The 19,980-nt window shown below is 35.9% G+C and overlaps 1 protein-coding gene across 3 annotated transcripts in view; it reads right to left on the bottom strand.

Annotated features, from left to right (window-relative positions):
* Positions 1 to 19,980, bottom strand: part of WDPCP (WD repeat containing planar cell polarity effector) — a 288,075-nt gene that overhangs the window by 157,207 nt on the left and 110,888 nt on the right. For all 3 annotated transcript variants that reach the window (XM_072937648.1, XM_031675558.2, XM_015237041.3), the window contains exon 10: positions 4,701 to 5,310. In XM_072937648.1, the coding sequence (XP_072793749.1) occupies positions 4,701 to 5,310 (610 nt within the window). The remainder of the gene's footprint in view (positions 1 to 4,700; positions 5,311 to 19,980) is intronic.

The raw sequence follows: 19,980 nt of genomic DNA, 5'->3' as shown, positions 1-19,980 counted from the left end.
CATAGTTATCTATATAGACAATTCTAAGTAATCTACAATAAAAAGTTACAACTAAGAAATGAGTTTAATAGGGTTGCAGAATATATGGCCAATATTTTAAAATTTTATTTCTATATAATCCCAATGAACAATTATAAGCTATAATTAAAAATACTATTTACAATTGCATCCAAAAACATGAACAAGTTATGTACAAGATCTTTATACTTAAAACTATAAAACACTGCTGAGAGAAATTAAAGAAGACCTGAATAGATACTGTGTTCCATAAACTGGGAGACTCAATATTGTTAAACTGTCATTCCACCCCAAGCAGATCTGTAGATTCAATGTAATTTCAATCAAAATCTCACCAGGTGTTCCTGTAGAAACTGACAAGTCAGTTTTAAAACATATAGAAATTCAAAGGATCTTTGAATAGCCAAAGAATTTTGAAAAATAACAAAATTGGAGGACTAACAGTACCTGGCTTCAAGACTTACTGTAAAGTCACAGTAATTAAGACAGTGCGGTACTCACTTAAGTACAGACATACAGATCAGTGGGAAAGAAGTCTTTTCATAGACACACACACATATGGTCAAGCTAATTCAATGGAGAAAGGATTGTCTTTCCAGCAATAAACTACCACCTGGGTAAACTAAAATTTAAATAACGCATTAAAAATAATTCATTTGAAGAAAATATACTTCTTACCAAGTTCTAAGAGAAAAATCATGCTACTTGTTTTTTAGACAGTGTGACAGACGCACACACATGCACACACATCCAAATTGCTGTGATTTTCAAAATCCTATGAGAGGGAAGAAGTTAACTTTAATTATTTGTCTGATGTCATCATTTGAACATTTAAGCTTTCCCCGATCTTGTAGGCTCTGTGAGAGCACTCTAGGTAGATGGAATACTATCAAACCACTCTGCAAAGGAGAGTGAGAGCACAAGCCGTGACTGGGGAGCTACGCTAGGGCATCACAGCCGCAGAGGTGAAGCCCAAGAGGCAGACAGGGCTTATTAACCACTGAAGGACTTCACAGTGTAGAATCTATGACCAAATCTGCACTTGATGGCAATTCAGGGGATTAACTGAGTGGTGGGTTGGGAAGAGTGGAAGGCAGAACATTACAGAGGGCCACTGCTTGATCATGGTACAATAGGGAAGGTCTAGATTATGGTAATGACAGCAAGGCTGAATAGAATGAGACAGTTTTGACAGTATGTATTTAGAAGGCAGATGGGATTTGGTCACTGACTGGATATGGCACTAGGGGTGAGGGAGGATTCTAGGATGACTTTTGACTTGGGATTCCATCTAAATAACTCTACCATCTCCCAAAACTGGAGAATACAGGAGGAGAAGCAAGGAGAAAGATGATGACTTCATGTCTGCCGCAATAAGTCTGAGGCACCTGTGTACCTCCAAGGGGAGGTACCCAGCAAGTCTGGTGAATATGTGGATGTGGAATCAGGAGTAGTCTGGACTGAAGTCAGAGATGGGATACCAAAATCAAAAATAAAGTCTCCATCTGTGTAAAATGGGAGAAGAGCTAAAAATGGAACCTTAGAGAGCCTCAACATTTTCACGAGGAGGCAGAAGAAGAGCATTAAAAAATGACAAAAAGTTGCATCTGGGATCACAGAAGGCCAGTACAATGAGAGTTCAATGACGGTGGAAGTGGTTAGCAACCATCAAATGCTGAGAAGTCATCAAGTAACACAGAAGAGATATGTTTATCAAGTAGGAAGTCACTGTTGGCCTTTCCAAGAGTACTTTCAGGAGAACACTGAAGGCAAGAGCCAAAAAGCGGTGCTGTGAAGAGTGAATGGGAGATAAAGAAACTAAGAATTTCCGTGTTTACTATTATTCCAATGAGTTTGACTATGAAAGAAAGGTGGACATTAGATTAATAACAGAGGGAAACAAATTTAAGGAAGAGATGAACATATGTCTTATGGTGTGGCTTGGGTTTGTACCTGCTGCTATAGCCAGATTCATGGTGGGGGTAGGGAGGGTGACAGAGGAAAGGTGTCAGAGGGAATGTTTTGGGATCCAGAGAGGAACTAGCAGTGGAACTAGTCCTGGACAAGAGGAAGGTCTCCTTTTCCACTGAACTGAAAAAGAACGATTAAAGCACATGTACGTAAGTGGGTGGGTGGGTGGTGAGAAGCAGATGAAATTAATGAAGTGCCAGTTAAAAGGTGAGGTTCTCTGTTGAGAGGGCAGGGAGCTGATCATGTGAGTTTAAGGAGCACAGTGAAGGTTGGAAAAGGTGAGAATGGAGAAGCTTTAATATCTCAGTAGTATAATTAGGGACTCCTCTTTTTAAAATTAACCCCTGTCTGTGTTTGTGGAAATATGGATAATGATGGTCAGGTAAAGGAATTCTGATTACACGTTGCTTCCACGTAGGAGGATGACACTTCTGGCTCCCTCCTGAGGAAAACGTGTGTTTTGCATTCTTCTAGTAACAGTGGCGATATCCTTTTAACCCCAAACACATTTTGTGATGATTATAAGGATTTAGAATGGAAGCTCTCGCCTTGCAACAGTTTTCCTTCAACATTACACTAACTGACCTATTCTAAGAGTCAAACTCCAAAAATCTTAGCATATTGGCAGCAACCACTGACACGTTTACATATGACAGCATTCTATTTTAAACTATGATCTATCTCAGCTTCTTAAATTGTAAGCTACACCTTTCATGTCAAAATTTCCAAAGGCTCGCATAACAAGCATATGAAAAAAAATCTCATAAATGCTCCCTAGTGGGGAAACTGCACATGCAACTACCTGTTTATATATGCAGTAACTTGAATTATACATGAAAATTCCACATGGATGCCCAGAATCAGCACTGTGTTAATTCAAGAAGTATATTAAAATTTCTGGATGTATTTAGTAGCAGATCCTAAGAAAAATCTGTTCTTTAAACAGGGTTTTCTTAAGGAAAAAAAAAAGATCTGTTAGTTGGAATCTACTGTTTCAAGGCATCTACTCCTACTAGGAAAAATAATCTGTAATAAACATTAATCTTATAATACATTTTCAAAAATCCTGGGAAACTTCATATTTAGATCTTTTAAAGAGCCTGTAAGACTGTAAAATTTCCCTATCTTATAAAACTTGAGTCATACTGAAAATAAAATTTAAAAGATAAATGTCAGTTGCAGAAGTTACCACCTTTTCATTTGAATGCTTGACTTCTATTGGATAATTCTCTTCCAAGAGACCTACTTGGGAAAAAGAGGTGACAGCCAACTCATTGCCTAATTGATTTAGGAACAGTGCCCAGGGAGATAGTCCAATTAAGTTTACAAGCTGGCAATTAGCAGGAAGCCCTCTAAGTCCCTACACTGGGAGCCTGTTTACTTTAGAAAGAAGGCAAATGTGCTAGAGATAGGAAGAGAAAGCTGTGCTTTTTGCAAAGCTGTTGTGAGGAGGCCCACAAGGGAGGGCTGAAGAAAAGCTAGGTATATGTCAGCAGACAGCCTTCTGTTTGACAGGTAACTGGCTAATTTAGAGAGAGAGTTTTAACAGGCATGCAAAACATCTAAAATCTACTCTAATAAGTGTTGTGGATGGAGACGTACAACTGTTAAACATGTAGTCGGGCAAAGTAGAACTGGATTATCTCATAATAAATGAGATTCCAAACATACTTTTCTTGGACAATATTAACATCATGAATGGACTTAGCTGCATTTTTATTGCATCGAAAGAGCATAGCCCTTACATTATATCCCTTATGTCTTTCAAGTTAATCACGTCTTTTTCACTAGATTTACTTAATGTGTTCAGTTTCAGAGGCAAGTAGATCCATTTAAAAAAAAAGTAAACTGACAGCTATTTAACAAACAGTACAATGTCTTTAAAAACTTAACTTTGTACCACAGAGCCAAATCCTGTAAGGAGTTTTAAAATGTACTCTTCTATGTTTTCAAATTGCAATAATGTTAATTAATTAAAATCTGTTTTTTTTTTAAACCCAAGTGAGGTTCTCTCAAGAATGTTAAATTACACAAAACTACCTAAAGAATATCATATATTTCAGGACATAGCCAGTAATGCAAAACTACAAAAGGCAGCTAAATCATAACAATAAAACTTTGCTTCAAAGTTTCCTGGTTGAAATGGACTACATTAATACATAATTTTTCCTAATATTGACAAATCCTTTCGACTATTTTTATCTAAAAGAAAAACAAAGTTATATAAATATCTTAAGCAAATTCTAACTAAATATGTCCTTTCTCTTTTTTAAAACCACTTGCTTTACACATTTTACATCTGGGAAACAATGGACACCTACAATTTAAAATAATTTTAATGGGAAAAGTATTATATTCTTACAACACAGAATTTTTAATGGACATAGTAAGTACTTTTAAAGTATTCTCATATGTGTTTCTTAAGCAATTTTTTGAGTAGACAGTGTATTCTGAAAGCACCAAATTTAAAAATTCAGGCTTTTTATTCATTACAATGGACAATCAGTGCAACTTCCAAATTCTTCAGTATCCACTGCTCCTTGACATTTAGAAAATCATCCACAAAGATTTCTTAAGGAAACTGTATGTAATGTTTGAAAGGCAAGCATATTTATGGGATGACAAATAGAAAATCTACATTCCAAGAAGAGTTTTATTGTCTTATACTGTCACTATCACCAAAGTAAAACTTACCAACGTCCTTGACTTACCAAGTTTAAACAAAAGTACACCCAAAGGTCCTCTGTCAAACCTGAGGAAGAGGAGATCACAGATGTCCCCACTTTCCGGCTTCTTAGAAACCACCTGAGGAGCTGTCCACTGCATGTGAACAAGACTGCTAGAAACATCAAAGGATTCTTTGAATTGCAGAGTCTCCCTAGGCGAGTAGTCTTCAGCCAAAAGCTGGATGTTAACAGGAGAAAGAGCCATATCAAAAATTTGCAGCTCCCCTTGGTTACTGCCAACTAGCAGAATGGCACCACTTGGGTGGCAGCTTATTAATGAAGGCAAAAGTTCGGCCTGAGCTAGGAGAGTCACTCTGCGGTGAGTTTCATAAAGAATTACTGAAGAATCTTCACAGCCCAGAATCAGTTTGTCTTCGGTAATATTCCTGCAACAACTAATGGCCTTTGATCTTAGTGGTATTCTGGTGACTGATACACACTGGATTTTTTTCCGAACGCATTCATAGATGCAGCTGTCAGCCATGGGCTCTTTGTCTACACTGATGGAGCACTCCACTGTCAACACCTGATAAGGCTGTTTGGTGCCAAAGCGAACATCCAGTGGATCCCATTCTGTGCGGACAGAACTCAGAACCTGTAAGAAATAGTATTAAGTATGTTCATATAGACCTTGCTTTTTCTTCAGCTGTTGCACACAGGCCTGCCTATTAATCCAGAATCCTACTGAGGACCATCAACTATCACCTTAACTATCAGCAACATATAAATAGGTGTGTGTATATCTCACATACAACACATATATATAATGCATATTTAGCATAGCTGTAGAAATTAAACTATAAAATTTTAACTTAAACACTTTGTTTTAGAATGTCTGTAAATAATATAAAGACAAATATTTTCCATGATACATAAAAACTAATAAAGTGGGATTTTAGGAAAATAATATGGCTAGCAGACTATCTAAAAACATTAGAAGCTTGATTTTTAAAAGGATGAATAAAAGATTTTAAACAATTTAATCTCCTTCCCATCCAGTACCCATCACAGTTCTGAAACTACTGGTAAATTACTAACCAGAAATGTAATTTTTAACTAGAACAGTAAAGTAGGCAATGGAAAAGACTTTAATAGAACCCTGCCAACAATCCTGTAGAAATACTTTGACTGTGGGAAAGGATAAGAAGTGTTAAGTAGATAAATGACCAATAGAAAGAAACAAGAATGTAATGGTTAAAAAAAAAAAAAGATCTGGTAAGTAATATGATTTGCAATACTGGTGAGGAAAAGGCTTTAAAGCATTTTTGGTGTAGGAAAGAAAGGCCACCAGAAACACCTAGGCAGAAGAATAAAGAAATAAAACTATGGGCCATTCACTTTGTTCATATGTAAACGGGGGAAGCCAGCAACCTCAAGAGTGATATTTAAGAGGATATTTTCTAACATCTCGAAGAAAACTTCAAAATTAGATGTAGAAACATTAAACGCACCTTTCTACACAAAAGTTCACAGAACTATGCATGTGTGCATGCACACATGTATACATACACACAAGTGCGTGTAAAATCATGAAATCCAACTAAGGCCTGTACCTGAGTTAACAGTATCACACCAAGGTCACATTCCTGGATTTGACAATGTGCTGCAGTCATGTAAGATGCTATCGTTGGGGCAAACCAGGGGGAAAAGTACAGGAAGGGAATTTGCTTTTAGCCATTTTGGCAATTATTTTAGCAGTTTATGAGAGTCAAACTACAAAATTGTTATTTTTTTTTAAAGCACATCCAGGTATGTTACTTAGTGCTGATTTGGGGAAGGAAGGGAGGCTGACACGAATTAAAAAAAAAAAAAAACCCATCCTATACATTATTAGCACCTTGGTAATCTTCCCTAAACTAAATGTTTTCGCTCTCATTTCCCTGTTCGAACCCTTCAATAGCTAGCCACTACCTAATGAATTAAATGTTTATTCCTCTGCCTGGAATGCAAAACCCTATAGGATCCATATCCAGCTCATTCCCTCTCTCGCACTCTCTCCTGCTCCTGTTTTTCTTTTTTATCTAATAAATGTCTGAGTATGAGCTACGTGCCAGGCACTGGTTCTGGGACTTCCAGGGACATGGCAGTAAGTCCTCGTCCTCAGAGAACGTATCTCTAACAGCTGAAGAGAAGGCAACGATTCACAAGCAAACATACACAGGATGCTAGTGATCCGATAAATGCACTTTCCAAGTACTATGAAGAAAAACAAAGGAAAGTAAGGGGAAGGGGAGGTGATAGAGAGAAACCAGGGCAGGCCTTTCTGATAAAAGTGACCTGCAAGAAGTGAAGGGTGAGCCATGCAGCCACCTGGGAGGGGAGGACTCCGGGGAGAGGAAACAAAGCTGAAGAAAAACAAGGTCTTGGTCTGATAAAGAGACAATGGGAGAGCAGTGGGGCTAGAGCAGAGGGATGAAGGAAGAGAGCAGTGGGAACTGGGGGAGAGGGACGATTGTGTAGTAGCTTATAGGTCATTATAGGGACTTTGGCTTTTTCTCTAAACGAGATGAGAAGCCATAAACAAAGGAGGGACATGATCTCACTTGCAAATTCTAGTATTATCTCCTACAGCCTCCCCTCATTACTCTACTCTGGGTTCAAGCTAAAGCTGCATTTTCCCAGCTCTATAACTTGTTTAATTAATTAAACAAGGAGGCCATTTGACTGATGAGGCTGTAAAGCCACAGCGGCCTATGTAGGCAAACCAAAACCTAAGCCTGTAAATGCCTCAAAGTTACAAAATCAAAACACTAAGGATAACCAATCACAATCGCCAACAGGGCTTGAAGCTATAGCCAACCAAGAAAATGTCCTTTCTTTGCTTCTGCACTTTCTCTGTTAAGTCTTTCTCCCACCTCTTATCGGTAGCTCCCAACCACTGACCAGTCTCACATAGTAGCTGCTAACCACTTGCAGTCTCGCACTGCCCCACCAGAACTGATTTACTCAAACTCAAAAAATTGTAATATACCTCGGCTTACCTTTCAACAACTTCACTCATGTCCTTTACTTGAAATCCATACTCTTTACCCACAGAGACTCAGTATTTCCTATCAATCATGCTCATTCTTGACATTCTTGAAGAATTAGACCAAATGCTATTTCAGATCTCAGTTTCTAAATTTCTCCCAGCTGGGCAGCATCCTTCTTTCCTTTGATCTCACCTCCATTACCCCTTCCCTACTCCAACTTGGCTAACTTGGCCAACTTGTGACATTCAGCCTTTTATTTACACCTAAGTTTTGATCACATGTCCTCACTTTAACTGTATCCAAAAAAAAAAAAAACTGTCTTACTACTTTACACTTTGTTTTGGTATCCTGTGTAGGAGCTAGCTAAAAGCTATGCTGGTAGTAGCTTTTAAAAAAACTATAAATTAAAAAAAAAAAACATACTATATTGCTGGTTGAAGTATCATACTTCCAGAAAGCTTAGAGATTTGTAAAGGAAGCCTTAGGGCAGAAAACTGGGAGGCCAGGTGACCCTGAATAGGACCTGTACTCGTACAGAGATCGCCTAGAGGGGGGTCAAGCAAGATGGCAGTCTGGGTAGAGAACAGGTTAGGCCCAAGGTGCAGGGAGGAGGGTCCCAGGCTTCCTCAGTTCCAGAAGTTTGTGAGATTCTCCCCAACACGCAATGTGGTTTCACCAAGAGAAAGGGGTTAAAAGGGAAGTAAGACTGTGGACCGCATGTATGCCTTCTCCTCCGCTGCCAATCCCAGACACCTCTAAAAAGCTAGCCAAGGCCACAGGATCACCTGTCTTCTTCACAAGTAAATGTCTAAAATTCGCTTACGGGAGGAAAATGTCTGGCATGGCATAATTACAGATATCATAAAAGTATACAGATTAAAAAACAAGTGTGCATGAGTTTCAGTAAAGAGTCACCCCACCAACACTAATAAGCAGTAAGAAAACAGGGTATTGTGTTAATCACTTTTTGTACCTTGTTTTATATAATCTTTTCAATATTCCAAAGTTTAGTATTATAATCTACATTCTAGAGATAAGGAAAACGAGGGTCAGAGAGATGGTGTAAGTTTCCTTTGGTACCAAAGTTAGTAAGTGATAGAGCTGTGGTCTGAAGCCAGGTCAGTCTGACTCTAAAGATCAAGGTCTCTGTAAGACACACGGCCTCACAAGCACAGGTAACTAATGAGTTTACAGGTACCAGTGTGTGTGTGTGTGATCATAGAGCAGGAATGAGATCCACAAGGCATTAGAAACTCTAGGTATGGTGGTGGGATCCCCACAACGAGAAGAAGAGTGAGAAAAAGGTGAAGGAACTACAGAGACAAATCATACACATGACAACGGAGCCTGTGAACCTTGGCATGAGAAAGAAAGAAGCTATTGCTGAGCTATTTTTTGTCAAGTAGTGAATAACACAGGCAACTTAGTGTGACTGAGGAAGGCTGGAAGGCAAGGTTCTTAATAAACTGACCTCTTAAAGATGCTTCATTCATTCATTGCATTATGTTGAAAATAAAGGGTGTACTTTATAAATGTAAATAAAAAAAATCCTCAAAATGAACCAAATCAAAACTAAACTATTTCCTCAAAAGAAAAATTATTAGAACACAAAATATTATTGCTAGTTTTTACATCCATTTAAAAAGAAGAAGAGAACAAGGAAAACTTTAGGTTTCTTCTATGATGTTGCATGGAATCTTTGGAAAGCAGTATGTCATGAACAGACAGGGGCAAGTTTACGTGACTCTCAACATAGAATGAGATGACGTTTTACATGGCTGGGTTCAGAATTTAATTCCAAGCTGGACTTGACCATGTACAACAGTCCAGAGCAACACCACACAGCAGAAGCAGCACACCCTCGGGCCTGTCTCCTCGTTCTTGGCAACAGAAAGCTCTGGGATTTGGGGCAAGTCAACCTCTTGGAACTGTAGTTTTCTCATCTGTAAAATGAGGATTTATTCACCTGTCCTGCAGGAATGCCATGTGAGTTAAAAACAAAAATAATGGACCTGACATGCAGGAGACGGAGGAGCCCTCAATAAATAGTGGCTATTACTATTGTTTTGGAAGACAGAGTCCTGAATTCCTTGACAAAGACAGAAGGTAAAAGGAATGAAAGATACTGATCCTACATAAAATCCAAATTTGGTTATTTAGATTTCATGGCTGCCGCTTATATAGTTACAAACTATAAATTTAAAGATAATCTTAAACGGAAAAGATGTGGCTTGGAAGTTATATTAAACTGATTTCATTTATTTATGAAAAACACTACTGACCGAATAATTTTTAAACACAATATACAAAGTTCATACTTAATTTCATGATTCTAAATTTAAGTTCATATTTGATTCTGTGATTTTAAAAGATAACCAACATTATTAGAATAAAGAAAACATTTCAGTCTATGAAAATAAGAAATTTATATGTACAGATACTACCAAGATAAAGGTATCATATCCTATAATAAAATAAATAAGCAGCAACAGTAAGTACATAATGACAGTAAATCTGCACAGGAAATGTTTATAAATAATTTGACTGACACGGCAAAGAACCCTGGTGCAAAAGTTTAGGTCAATCAAGAATACTAAAGAGATACTTGGATGTTATCTAATGTGTAACTAATACTATTTTAAAAGTTGACATATAGTCAGTTTACAATGTTGTATCAGTCTCTGGTGTACAGCATGTTTCAGTCATATATACACATATATTCTTTTTCATTATAGATTATAAGATATGAATATAGTTCCCTGTGCTATATAGAAGAAACTTGTTGCTTATCTATTTTATATATAGCAATTAGTATCTGCAAATCTTGAACTCTCAATTTATCCCTTCCCACTCCCATGCCCCCTGGTAATGATAAGTTTATTTTGTTTTCTATGTGAGTCTATTTTTTTTTGTAAATAAGTTCATTTGTGCCTTTTTTAGATTCCACATATAAGTGATATCATATGGTATTTTTTTCTCTTTCTGGCTTACTTCACTTAGAATGACAATCTCCAGGTCCATCCATGTTGCTGCAAATGGCATTTTATTCTTTTTTATGGCTGAGTAGTATTCCATTGTATATATATGAAAAACCTCTTTATCCAGGCAACTGTCTGTCCATGGACATTTAGGTTGTTTCGATGCCTTGGTTATTGTAAATAGTGCTGCTATGAACATTGGGATGCATGTATCCTTGCAAATTAGAGCTTCCTCCGGATATACGCCAAGGAGTGAGATCGCTGGATCACAAGGTCAGTCTATTTTTAGTTTTTTAAAGACTCTCCATATTAATGCTTTTAATTGAAAGGAAAAGTGAACTAGGATTCCAATTAGAATTCTAAAGTAATATTTTTTATACAAGAAGTAGAAACAGATAATCATCAATAAAAATGGTCTCAGCTGAAATAGAGCAATGAGATGCAGGGAAAGAAAATGCAGTCATTCCATTTTTCTAGGAAGATGCTACTATGTTGGACCAAGATTATGAAAATGAAGTGTTACACCTGAATATTCATCAGCCTTTTAAAGTCATTAAAAGTATACTCTACTGACTGAAGAACTATATCGGAGAAAAATGTGTTAATACACTTTCTATCTATGAGAATTTCAGTTAGCTGATCATTTGCAAATAAGTTGAAAATACCAAATACAATTATGTAGTTATTGCAAAATACCAAGGCAAAACGTAGACTTTATAAAATCCAAACTTGCACATACTGAGACATCTCTCATCCTATATTTATGTGGTCAGTTTTTCCTCCCAAAATGAACTTAGATTGAAGTACTAGTGAGGAGATGATCAGGCCAAGATATACACAAAAAATATGGTGTGTAGAGAAGGGACAAATGTTAGGGGACAATGCCCTGAAGAAAACACACAAAGGAGAGAGAGGACTCCAAAATGAGAGGACTGTGGCTGGCAGTATTCTTGTAACCAAGCAAGAGTAATTTGAAGTCTACTTCTACCTTCCATGAGGCGTGCTCACCGTTACCCTCTGTAAACTTTATGATCAAGAATTCCCTACTCTCACTGAGTTCTCTTTCTCTCTCTCTCTCTTTCTCTCAGGTATAATTGACATATAACATAATATTAGTTTCAGGTGTACAACATAATGACTCGATATTGGGAAATATCCCCACAGGAAGTCTAGTTAACGTCTGTCACCATACATAGTTACATTTTAGTTTTTCCTTGTAATGAGAACTTTTAAGATTTACTCTATCAGCAACTTTGAGTTCTTGGTCTTAATTCTATCTTCGGGTACTTTCCAGATTGGTGAATTCTGAAATCTAGTAACTCTTTAAAGATTCTGAAAATATATGCCAGGGGTTTCAGGAACTGGTCATTAGAATTCAAGTGGGAATGCCTGTAATAAAGAACAGGGTAAGAAGTCCTAACAAGGGCATACTGAATAGGCAAATAATGTGAAGAGGAAGAACAATTATAGGTAAGTAAGGGATGAAAAAATAAAGATGTTTAAAATGTGTAGTGATCTGCCAAGAGTCTGAAAAATCTGAAAGAAGATCTCTGCTTTAACTTCAAGGTAATAGGAAGGTTCAAAGAAGGAAAACACACAGAAAACCCAAGCAGTATTAGCTAAACCACAGGCTATGTGATGTTACAAGTGGCCAATGGAGGGAGATTGTGATACCAGATGAGAGATAAGTAACCATGGCCCACTGTTTTATTTTTTTTGTTGTTTACTTTTCATTGTTTTTTAAGAAAACTGTGTAGTAAAGAAAGAAATATTAAGAATTGAAAAATTCAAGCTAAGAAAGAGCAGAAAAGATAATGAGGAGTCCTCAAGGTCTAGGAATTTCCCAATTTCAAGGATAAAAATGTTGGCAGTATCATTCCTAAAGCGAAATGTTTGTCAAGTTTAATTCAGTCAGCTTTAAGGTTGAAACTAGATGACACACACACACACACACACACACACACACACACACACAGATGATTCTGTTTTTATTCTTAAAAAAGCTAAATTGAAAAAAGTAGATAGAATTGATCCAAAAGTCATCAAAGGAAGAAAGCATAGAGAAGGAAAGGCATAAGCAGTCAGCATGACTAATGCCTTCTATGGAAGATATTTTAAACTTAAGAAAGCACAAAAAGCAGAAAAGCAATCCCAGTCAGCTGGAGATAGACGCAAGATTCCCGTGTTCTGTGTTTGGCGAGAGAGCGTGTCTATTACGATGTTTTTAAGGTCATTCAATATATGTATCAGGAAGAAAGTTTATTGAGTCTTTTCTGCAACTGAAAACTTTCACCAGAGTGTACCCAGGTTATTTCAAAGATCATGCAGCAACCAAAATTCTTAGCTTTTCACTAGAATTTGTCCTGAAATCTACATTTCTCCCCTCACTTTGCTGAAATTTTTAGTAACAGGAGATAGATGGCACACTTTAGTTTTACATCTTTATGAAACATTCAAGACAATAGAGATGTTGTCTCCAATAATAATAATAATAAATGCAAAAAAGCTTTATGAAATACTATCCTTTTGTTACAGTTTTTTTTTAAGAAATGAAATATCAGCTAAAGATAAAAACTACCAGATTGCATTCTCTTTTCTCCCTCCCCAGAGGCAATACTATTATGAATTTGGTATTTATTCCTAAGCATATTCTTACTACATCAATATAGAACAACCCTGAACAACACATTGTTTTGAATGTTTTAAAATTTTTAATAGAACTACCATATAATCCAGCAATTCCACTCCTGGGTACATACCTGAAGAAAATGGAAACACTAATTCAGAAAGATATATGCACCACAATGTTCAGTGTAGCATTACTTACAATTGCCAAGATACAGAAGCAACCTAAGTGTCCATCGACAGATGAATGGATAAAAAAAATGTGGTGTATACATATACAATGGAATATTACTCAGCCATAAAAAAGAATGAATCTTATCATTTGTAAGAACCTAGGTAGACCTGGAGCACATTATGCTTAGTGAGGTAAGTTAGCCAGAGAAAGATAAATACTGTACATTTCCATTTATATGTGGAATCTAATAAATAAAACAAATGAACATATATAACAAAACAGACTCACAGAGGAACAAACTAGTGGTTACCATTGAGGAGAGAGTTCAGGGGAGGGGCAAAATGAGGAAAGGGACTAGAAGGTACAAACTATTATGTGTAAAATAAGATACAAGGATGTAATATACAGCACAGGGAATATGGCCAATATTGTAAAATAACTTTAAATGGAGTATAATCTATAAAAATATCGCATCACTATGTCATATACCTGAAACTAATATAACACTGTAAATCAACTATTCTTCAATAAAGAAAAAATTTTATACAGGTGTTCTTATATTGTATCATACTGTAGTTCCTTTTTGCTCAACTTTTTCATTTGGGATTTAATCATAAAGCTCTAATTCCTTCATTTCAACTTCTGTATATCAGTTTACCCTCTGAATACACCACAAAACACGTTTTCATTCAACTTAAATATTAGTGGACATTTAAGTTGTTTCTTGTTTTTTGATACTACAAACAGTGCTGCTACGAACATTACTGTATATATGTACTTATATACACAGGTCAGTTTTCCTTAGTGCTGGAGACTCACACCTGCAATCATATTAGCTGTTTCTAAGTTGCTCTCCACAGTGATTTATTAATTTCCTCTCCAATAAGCCATGAATGAGTTCCTTATTGCTCCACATCTTTACCTATCCAAATATATCAATTAAAAAAAGTAATATTTTTCCAAATGGATACATCTCTTATTTTTAATAGCTTTCAATGAAATCTGACGTCTGTATACATGATAAAAATATAAATTTCTTACAAACTTAGAAAAAGGGCCAAATCTACGAGGAAGTACAGGCATTCCTTTACCCATATTTTTTGGTATGTGAATGTTATCAACTCATATGTTGTATTAATAAAATCCTCCAATACACAGAATTACGTTGTAACAGTTATATTTTGCAATATATTAAAAAGTTATTTCATGAAAGAAAAGACAAATTGATCAATGGAACAGAATATAAAGAGCCCAGAAATGTACCTACACATCAGACGAGCTGACTATATCTGACAAAGGAGTAGAGGTGATTCATTAGAGAAAGGCAGTCTTTTCAACAAATACTGCTGGAACAAAGGACATCCCATGCAAAAACATGAATATAAACATGTAAAATTCAACCTTTCAGAAAATGTTCATTCAAATTAAAAGTGTTTGAGTGCAGCATTCCTGATTCTGGCAAAGTGGCAATGGTGGCACTATAATTTTTGAATCTTTCTAAATCCCCACGTGAAAAAGACAGTCCGATTAAAGAGCAAAACAAAAACCCATGGATGAGTAGATGAGGATAAAGAGAGAACACAGTACGTATGACTATATACTTCAATAATGTAAGTAAAGTACAACTATTTTTAAATGGAAGGGGTAGAAACAAGAAAAACAGAGACCAAAAAGTTCTTGAATGTGCTCAGTAATTTATATATTAGTAGAGGTAGTGTGATTATTCTGAGACTGTTAGGTATGTACCATGGGATAAAGTAAACGAGTAATTATGGGACATTACAATTCATCCCTTGTATCCCTGAAAACTAGGATTTCTGGTGTAGAAGAAAGATACAGATGTAATGAAGACGTTAAAATTAAAAACCCTGTAATTCTTAGGGAAATATACACAAAATGTTATGATAAATCACAGAGAAAAAAAGTGACAAAAAAATAAAAAAAAATAAAAACCCTGTAATTCTTAACATGAATTAGAAGTATCAATATGAACTCACTCTGAATATACACATGTACAAACTTTCTAGCTCTCTCTACTAAAGGCACCTAGAAATAATGACCAACCCAGTAACAACACCACAATAGCCTTAGCTCCAAAACTTGGGCTTAAAAATACCATTTTCCAGTAAAAGAAACCATAGCTTATTGAAGAAATTTCTAATTCTGGGTTTGGGCAGGAAATGTGCAACAGGAGCATGGAACATTCTGTCATACCAGATAGAGGGAGGCTACCCGAGACGACTAAGGTCATGACAAAAAGAGAGGCCAAAGTTAAGAAACTGAACTTTCAAAAGGATAACAATGATAATTTATGAAACCCATTAAGTCCAATATGTTTAAATTCATGAATTCATAATGCTATTTGAAAAACAAAAGCTGATTACCTTCAGGGAGTGACAGGGAACCAATTCAATCTTGAAAACTAGTAGGTAAAAGAAACAGATGTTTACCTTGAGTGTACTAAGTGAATTCAGCCCCTGGGATAACAAATGGGAGATGAGTAGAAGTGTCTCATTATAAAAAGCATCCCAATTAATAAATAAAAAATAGTAATATCATTAGTTATCACCATTTTGCAACCCTAATGAATTAATGGATCTAGGCACTGATTATCAATAGCTGCTGACATCAAAGAAGAGAGACAACCAAGAGAGAAAGAGAACCTGACATTACGTGCTTTCTGATAAAAAGCCAGTCTATCGCTCGTAGTCTTGCCAAAACTGACTATTAACTTGCAGAATTTTCAAAAGACAGAGAAACATGTTGAACCACAACATAATTATGGAAACAGCAAAATCCAGACTGTGAGACACTGCAGTTTCAACAAATTTTAAGGAAAAGAAAGGGATGGAGGGGGAACTTGTAGATTAAGAGAGATTTAAGAGACACATTAATGTATTTTAAATAGATACTATTAAACTACAGTTTTGGGGGATTTATATTTAGGTGATAAAAAATATATGAGTATATGAGAAAGTGTGTAAAAGTCAGAATAGTGTTTACTTTGGGACACCAGGAAAGGGCTGAGATCAAAACAGACTACATGGCAGTATTTCTGGGTGTCTGGCAAAGTTCTGTTTCTTGACCTGACTCTGGTTCCAGGGGTGTTTTTTTGTAAAAGCTCATTACGCTATACATTTACTCTGTGTGGTTTTCTTTAGTGTGCTTTATAATAAGGAGATTTTAAAAAAATCACCTTTAAAATAGAAAATCTTGGTTATCTGGTTGAAAGCTAACACAATGTATACATTTTTTTGGAAGAGATGTTTCTTAAATATTTTGGCTTTTCAGTTGAATGCATTGATAATGCTTTCTGAATGTTTCTTTATCAAGTTATACTGTATTAAAAGTTGGTACATTTTAATTTCCCCATCAGTTGGCTGCTCCTCTAAATCACTGTGAAAATGGTTTTTAATTTTTATGGGGAAAAAGTTATCTTTGTGAGGTTGTTAAGGCTAGGGAAATGTAACACGTTTAAAGGTTTAATAGTCTAGCTTATGTGTTTTTGATTAACTTGGTAAACAAATACAAGTGATCTTTTATAAGTAAGATATCTTGAAACTACCACCAAGAGTAAGTTGTGCTGTCATCACATTTTTTGACAAAGTGAATGAATTAAATAGTTCTAGGATGATGGTGATCACTTTTTCCAAAAGGAAGGATAAGGAGTATGTGGAATTTAAATAAAAATGACTACCATGCTAAATATGATAATCCACACAAACACTATTAAATATTTTTAAATGAATTTTACTGATAATGCTTTTTGTGCATACTATTGTATAATTTGCAAAAGAAAATCTTCTTCCTAAACTACATAACTGTCTGTTCTATGCTTCTAATTAAGATATGTACTGTTGTTTAGAGCTCTGTGGTGTGAAATTAGACCAGCAGTTTTCTAATATCCATAAAAATAAATTAAAAAATGTTCCTCCTCTGAAAGACAGATAATTCAGTCACAGAGAGCTTATTTCTATGTTTCCTTTGTTTTCTTCCTTCTTAGCTGCTTGGTAAGCCAATTTTCTACTTAGAATCTACTGTTAAAACTCTCATTTGGTTCAGTATGTGGGCTTTATCCTTTCCATGGTGTGTTATGTGAAAAAGATGGCTTTAAATTTTTTTTTTTTTAGCTTGCTGTAAAGCAGTGGTTCTCAACTTGGATGCACATGAGAATCACCTAGGGAACCTGTAAAGGAAATCTGATGCCTCCTCCCCCTCTGGGGATTCTGCTGTAACTGGTCTGGGGGGGGACCCAATATAAAAGCTCTGCAGGTGACTATGCGGTGCTGCCAGGGCTGGAAGCACTACTCTAGGATCTGCCATGTCCAAATAAAAGCTTATTATCTTCTCTGATTGAACTTGGATAGGAAATGATTTTTTAAAATTCTATAGTTTAATAGATGCAAAGGTTAAATTTCTCCTCTATGAGGCTGTGACTTCTTTAGTTTGAATTTTAGGGTTTAAGAGTGTATCATGGGTATCATTTATTCTGAGGATTAGTTCAAGAAGTCTATTGATCTGCTAGTGAAAAAAATTTAAAGACATATGCCTGAATATTACTTTTATAGACAACTGGTTTTAGTTCATGATATCCTAAAAAATGTGCTACAATTCAGAGTTAAAGATTATGTCTTCACATACACAAAAAGAAACTATTTCCCTAGACAGTTCTTCCAAAAGACGTTCACCTTTTGCATACAGAAGTTCACATGAGGTTCTAAAAAAGAAATCTTTACAAAATTTTCCAACAGTTTAATTTTGATAGACTGACTGAAAGGGCCAAATCCAAGATAAAAGCTACTTGCCAAAAAAAGTGAATTATATATCTTAACATACTAGGATCAAAAAAGGGGACATTAACTATGCAATCAGTGATGAACAATTAAAAATCATGTGCATATATCAATACAACTTTATGAAAATCTATTAAAATACTTAAATAAAGTGGATAATTTTCCAGAAATACAAATTAAGGAAAATGACTCAAGGAAAAAATAGAATTCCTGAAAAACAAACAACCCTTGAATAATGGAATCAATTATACAAAAATCTATCTTCCTTGAAAGACATCACACCCAGGCGGTTTTACATGAGTTTTTACCAAACATTCAAGTATCAGATCATTCCTTTTGGTACTGTTCTGGAGAGGAGAAAAGGAAAAGCCTAGTCAAATCACTCCAAGGGCTAGTACAACTTTGATACGAAACTTAGAAAGGATAGTAAAAGAAAGTAAAATTGTGTGCCAATCTTCAGCAAACTAAATCCTCTTTAAAGTCCCCCCTTATTATCTCTCTAAAAAGACTCAGTCATTCCCTTCTGGCTCTTATTTACACATGCTCTACCCACAGCACCATTTAACACTTTAGTGCACTTGTTTTGTATTTGTCTGTCATCAGTAGACACTAAGATCCTTGCAGGCAGGGGTAGTTTTGTATTCATATCCCCTGGCATGAAATACAGTGCTGCTCCCTGGTTATGCTCAGTAGTTGCTGAATGATGTGGAAAGAGAGGGAAGGGCCTCTCAGGTAGAAATACCAGTAATATGTACAGACAGGAGGTGGGAAATTAAGAGGCAGTGAGTAAACTGTTTGGCTAAAACACAGGTTTGCATGAGGAAGTAACATTGGAAAGATAGGTCAGGCCAGTCAAGGTGAGCTTTTCAGTGCCAAGGCTAAGTTTAGTTTCAGTATCTACTGAAGGCATCTGAATAGGAGAGGGCTAAATCAGATCTGTGCTTCAGAATCCAGACGAGCACTGTTTAGAGCTGCCAGGGACCTATCTGGTTTAAATCCATCATTTTAAAAATTAGAAAACTCAAGTCAGAGAGGGTAGGTGATCTACGTAAGGCCAAAGAACGCAGAACTAGTTAAAGCAGACAGAAGCTTAGAGGGAGTAAATGTAATTAAAGTCACATAGTACATGGTCCAACCAACAGGCAAACCCAGGTTTGTCCAACTCCAAAGTCCATAAACTAGGAGACACCAGGAGATGAGGCATCGACACCCTTTTTGAACAGTCCTATTTTCATGTAATATACTCATGTCAAATAAAGGTAATTTGTGTAATGTAAAACTAAAGGCTGATTTATACTAGTTTTACTTTTAGTGTAAGATACAACATTTAATAGACTTCTAATTAGCTTTATTGCATTAAGTCATTTTGATGAACTTTTTATTCAGTTAGCTTCTGGACCCAAGATCAGCAAAATGGTGGTCATGAACAGGAAGTGAAAGGAATAAAGCACTTCCTTGGCCTCACAAAATCCATATGTAAAGCATTACAAGTGGTTTGTTACTGCAACAAAACTGGAAAAGTTCCAGAAAAAGGAAAATTTATCAATCAAAAAGGACTCTTCAGTCTTAAAATTTATAAAACTAGAAATAGGTAGGGATAGAGAAAACTTGGACATGTTCTTTATCTCTCAGAATACTAATCCTGAGAAATACTTCTTAAAGCCTAAAGATAATGGATTTAGAGACAAACATAGGAACATATTATTTCACTCGAGCCAAAAC

This window comes from Vicugna pacos, chromosome 15 (genome assembly GCF_048564905.1).
Source record: "Vicugna pacos chromosome 15, VicPac4, whole genome shotgun sequence".
NCBI lineage: Eukaryota > Metazoa > Chordata > Mammalia > Artiodactyla > Camelidae > Vicugna > Vicugna pacos.
The sequence above is the reverse complement of the archived record's forward strand: the minus strand, read 5'-3'. Positions and strand labels throughout refer to the sequence as shown.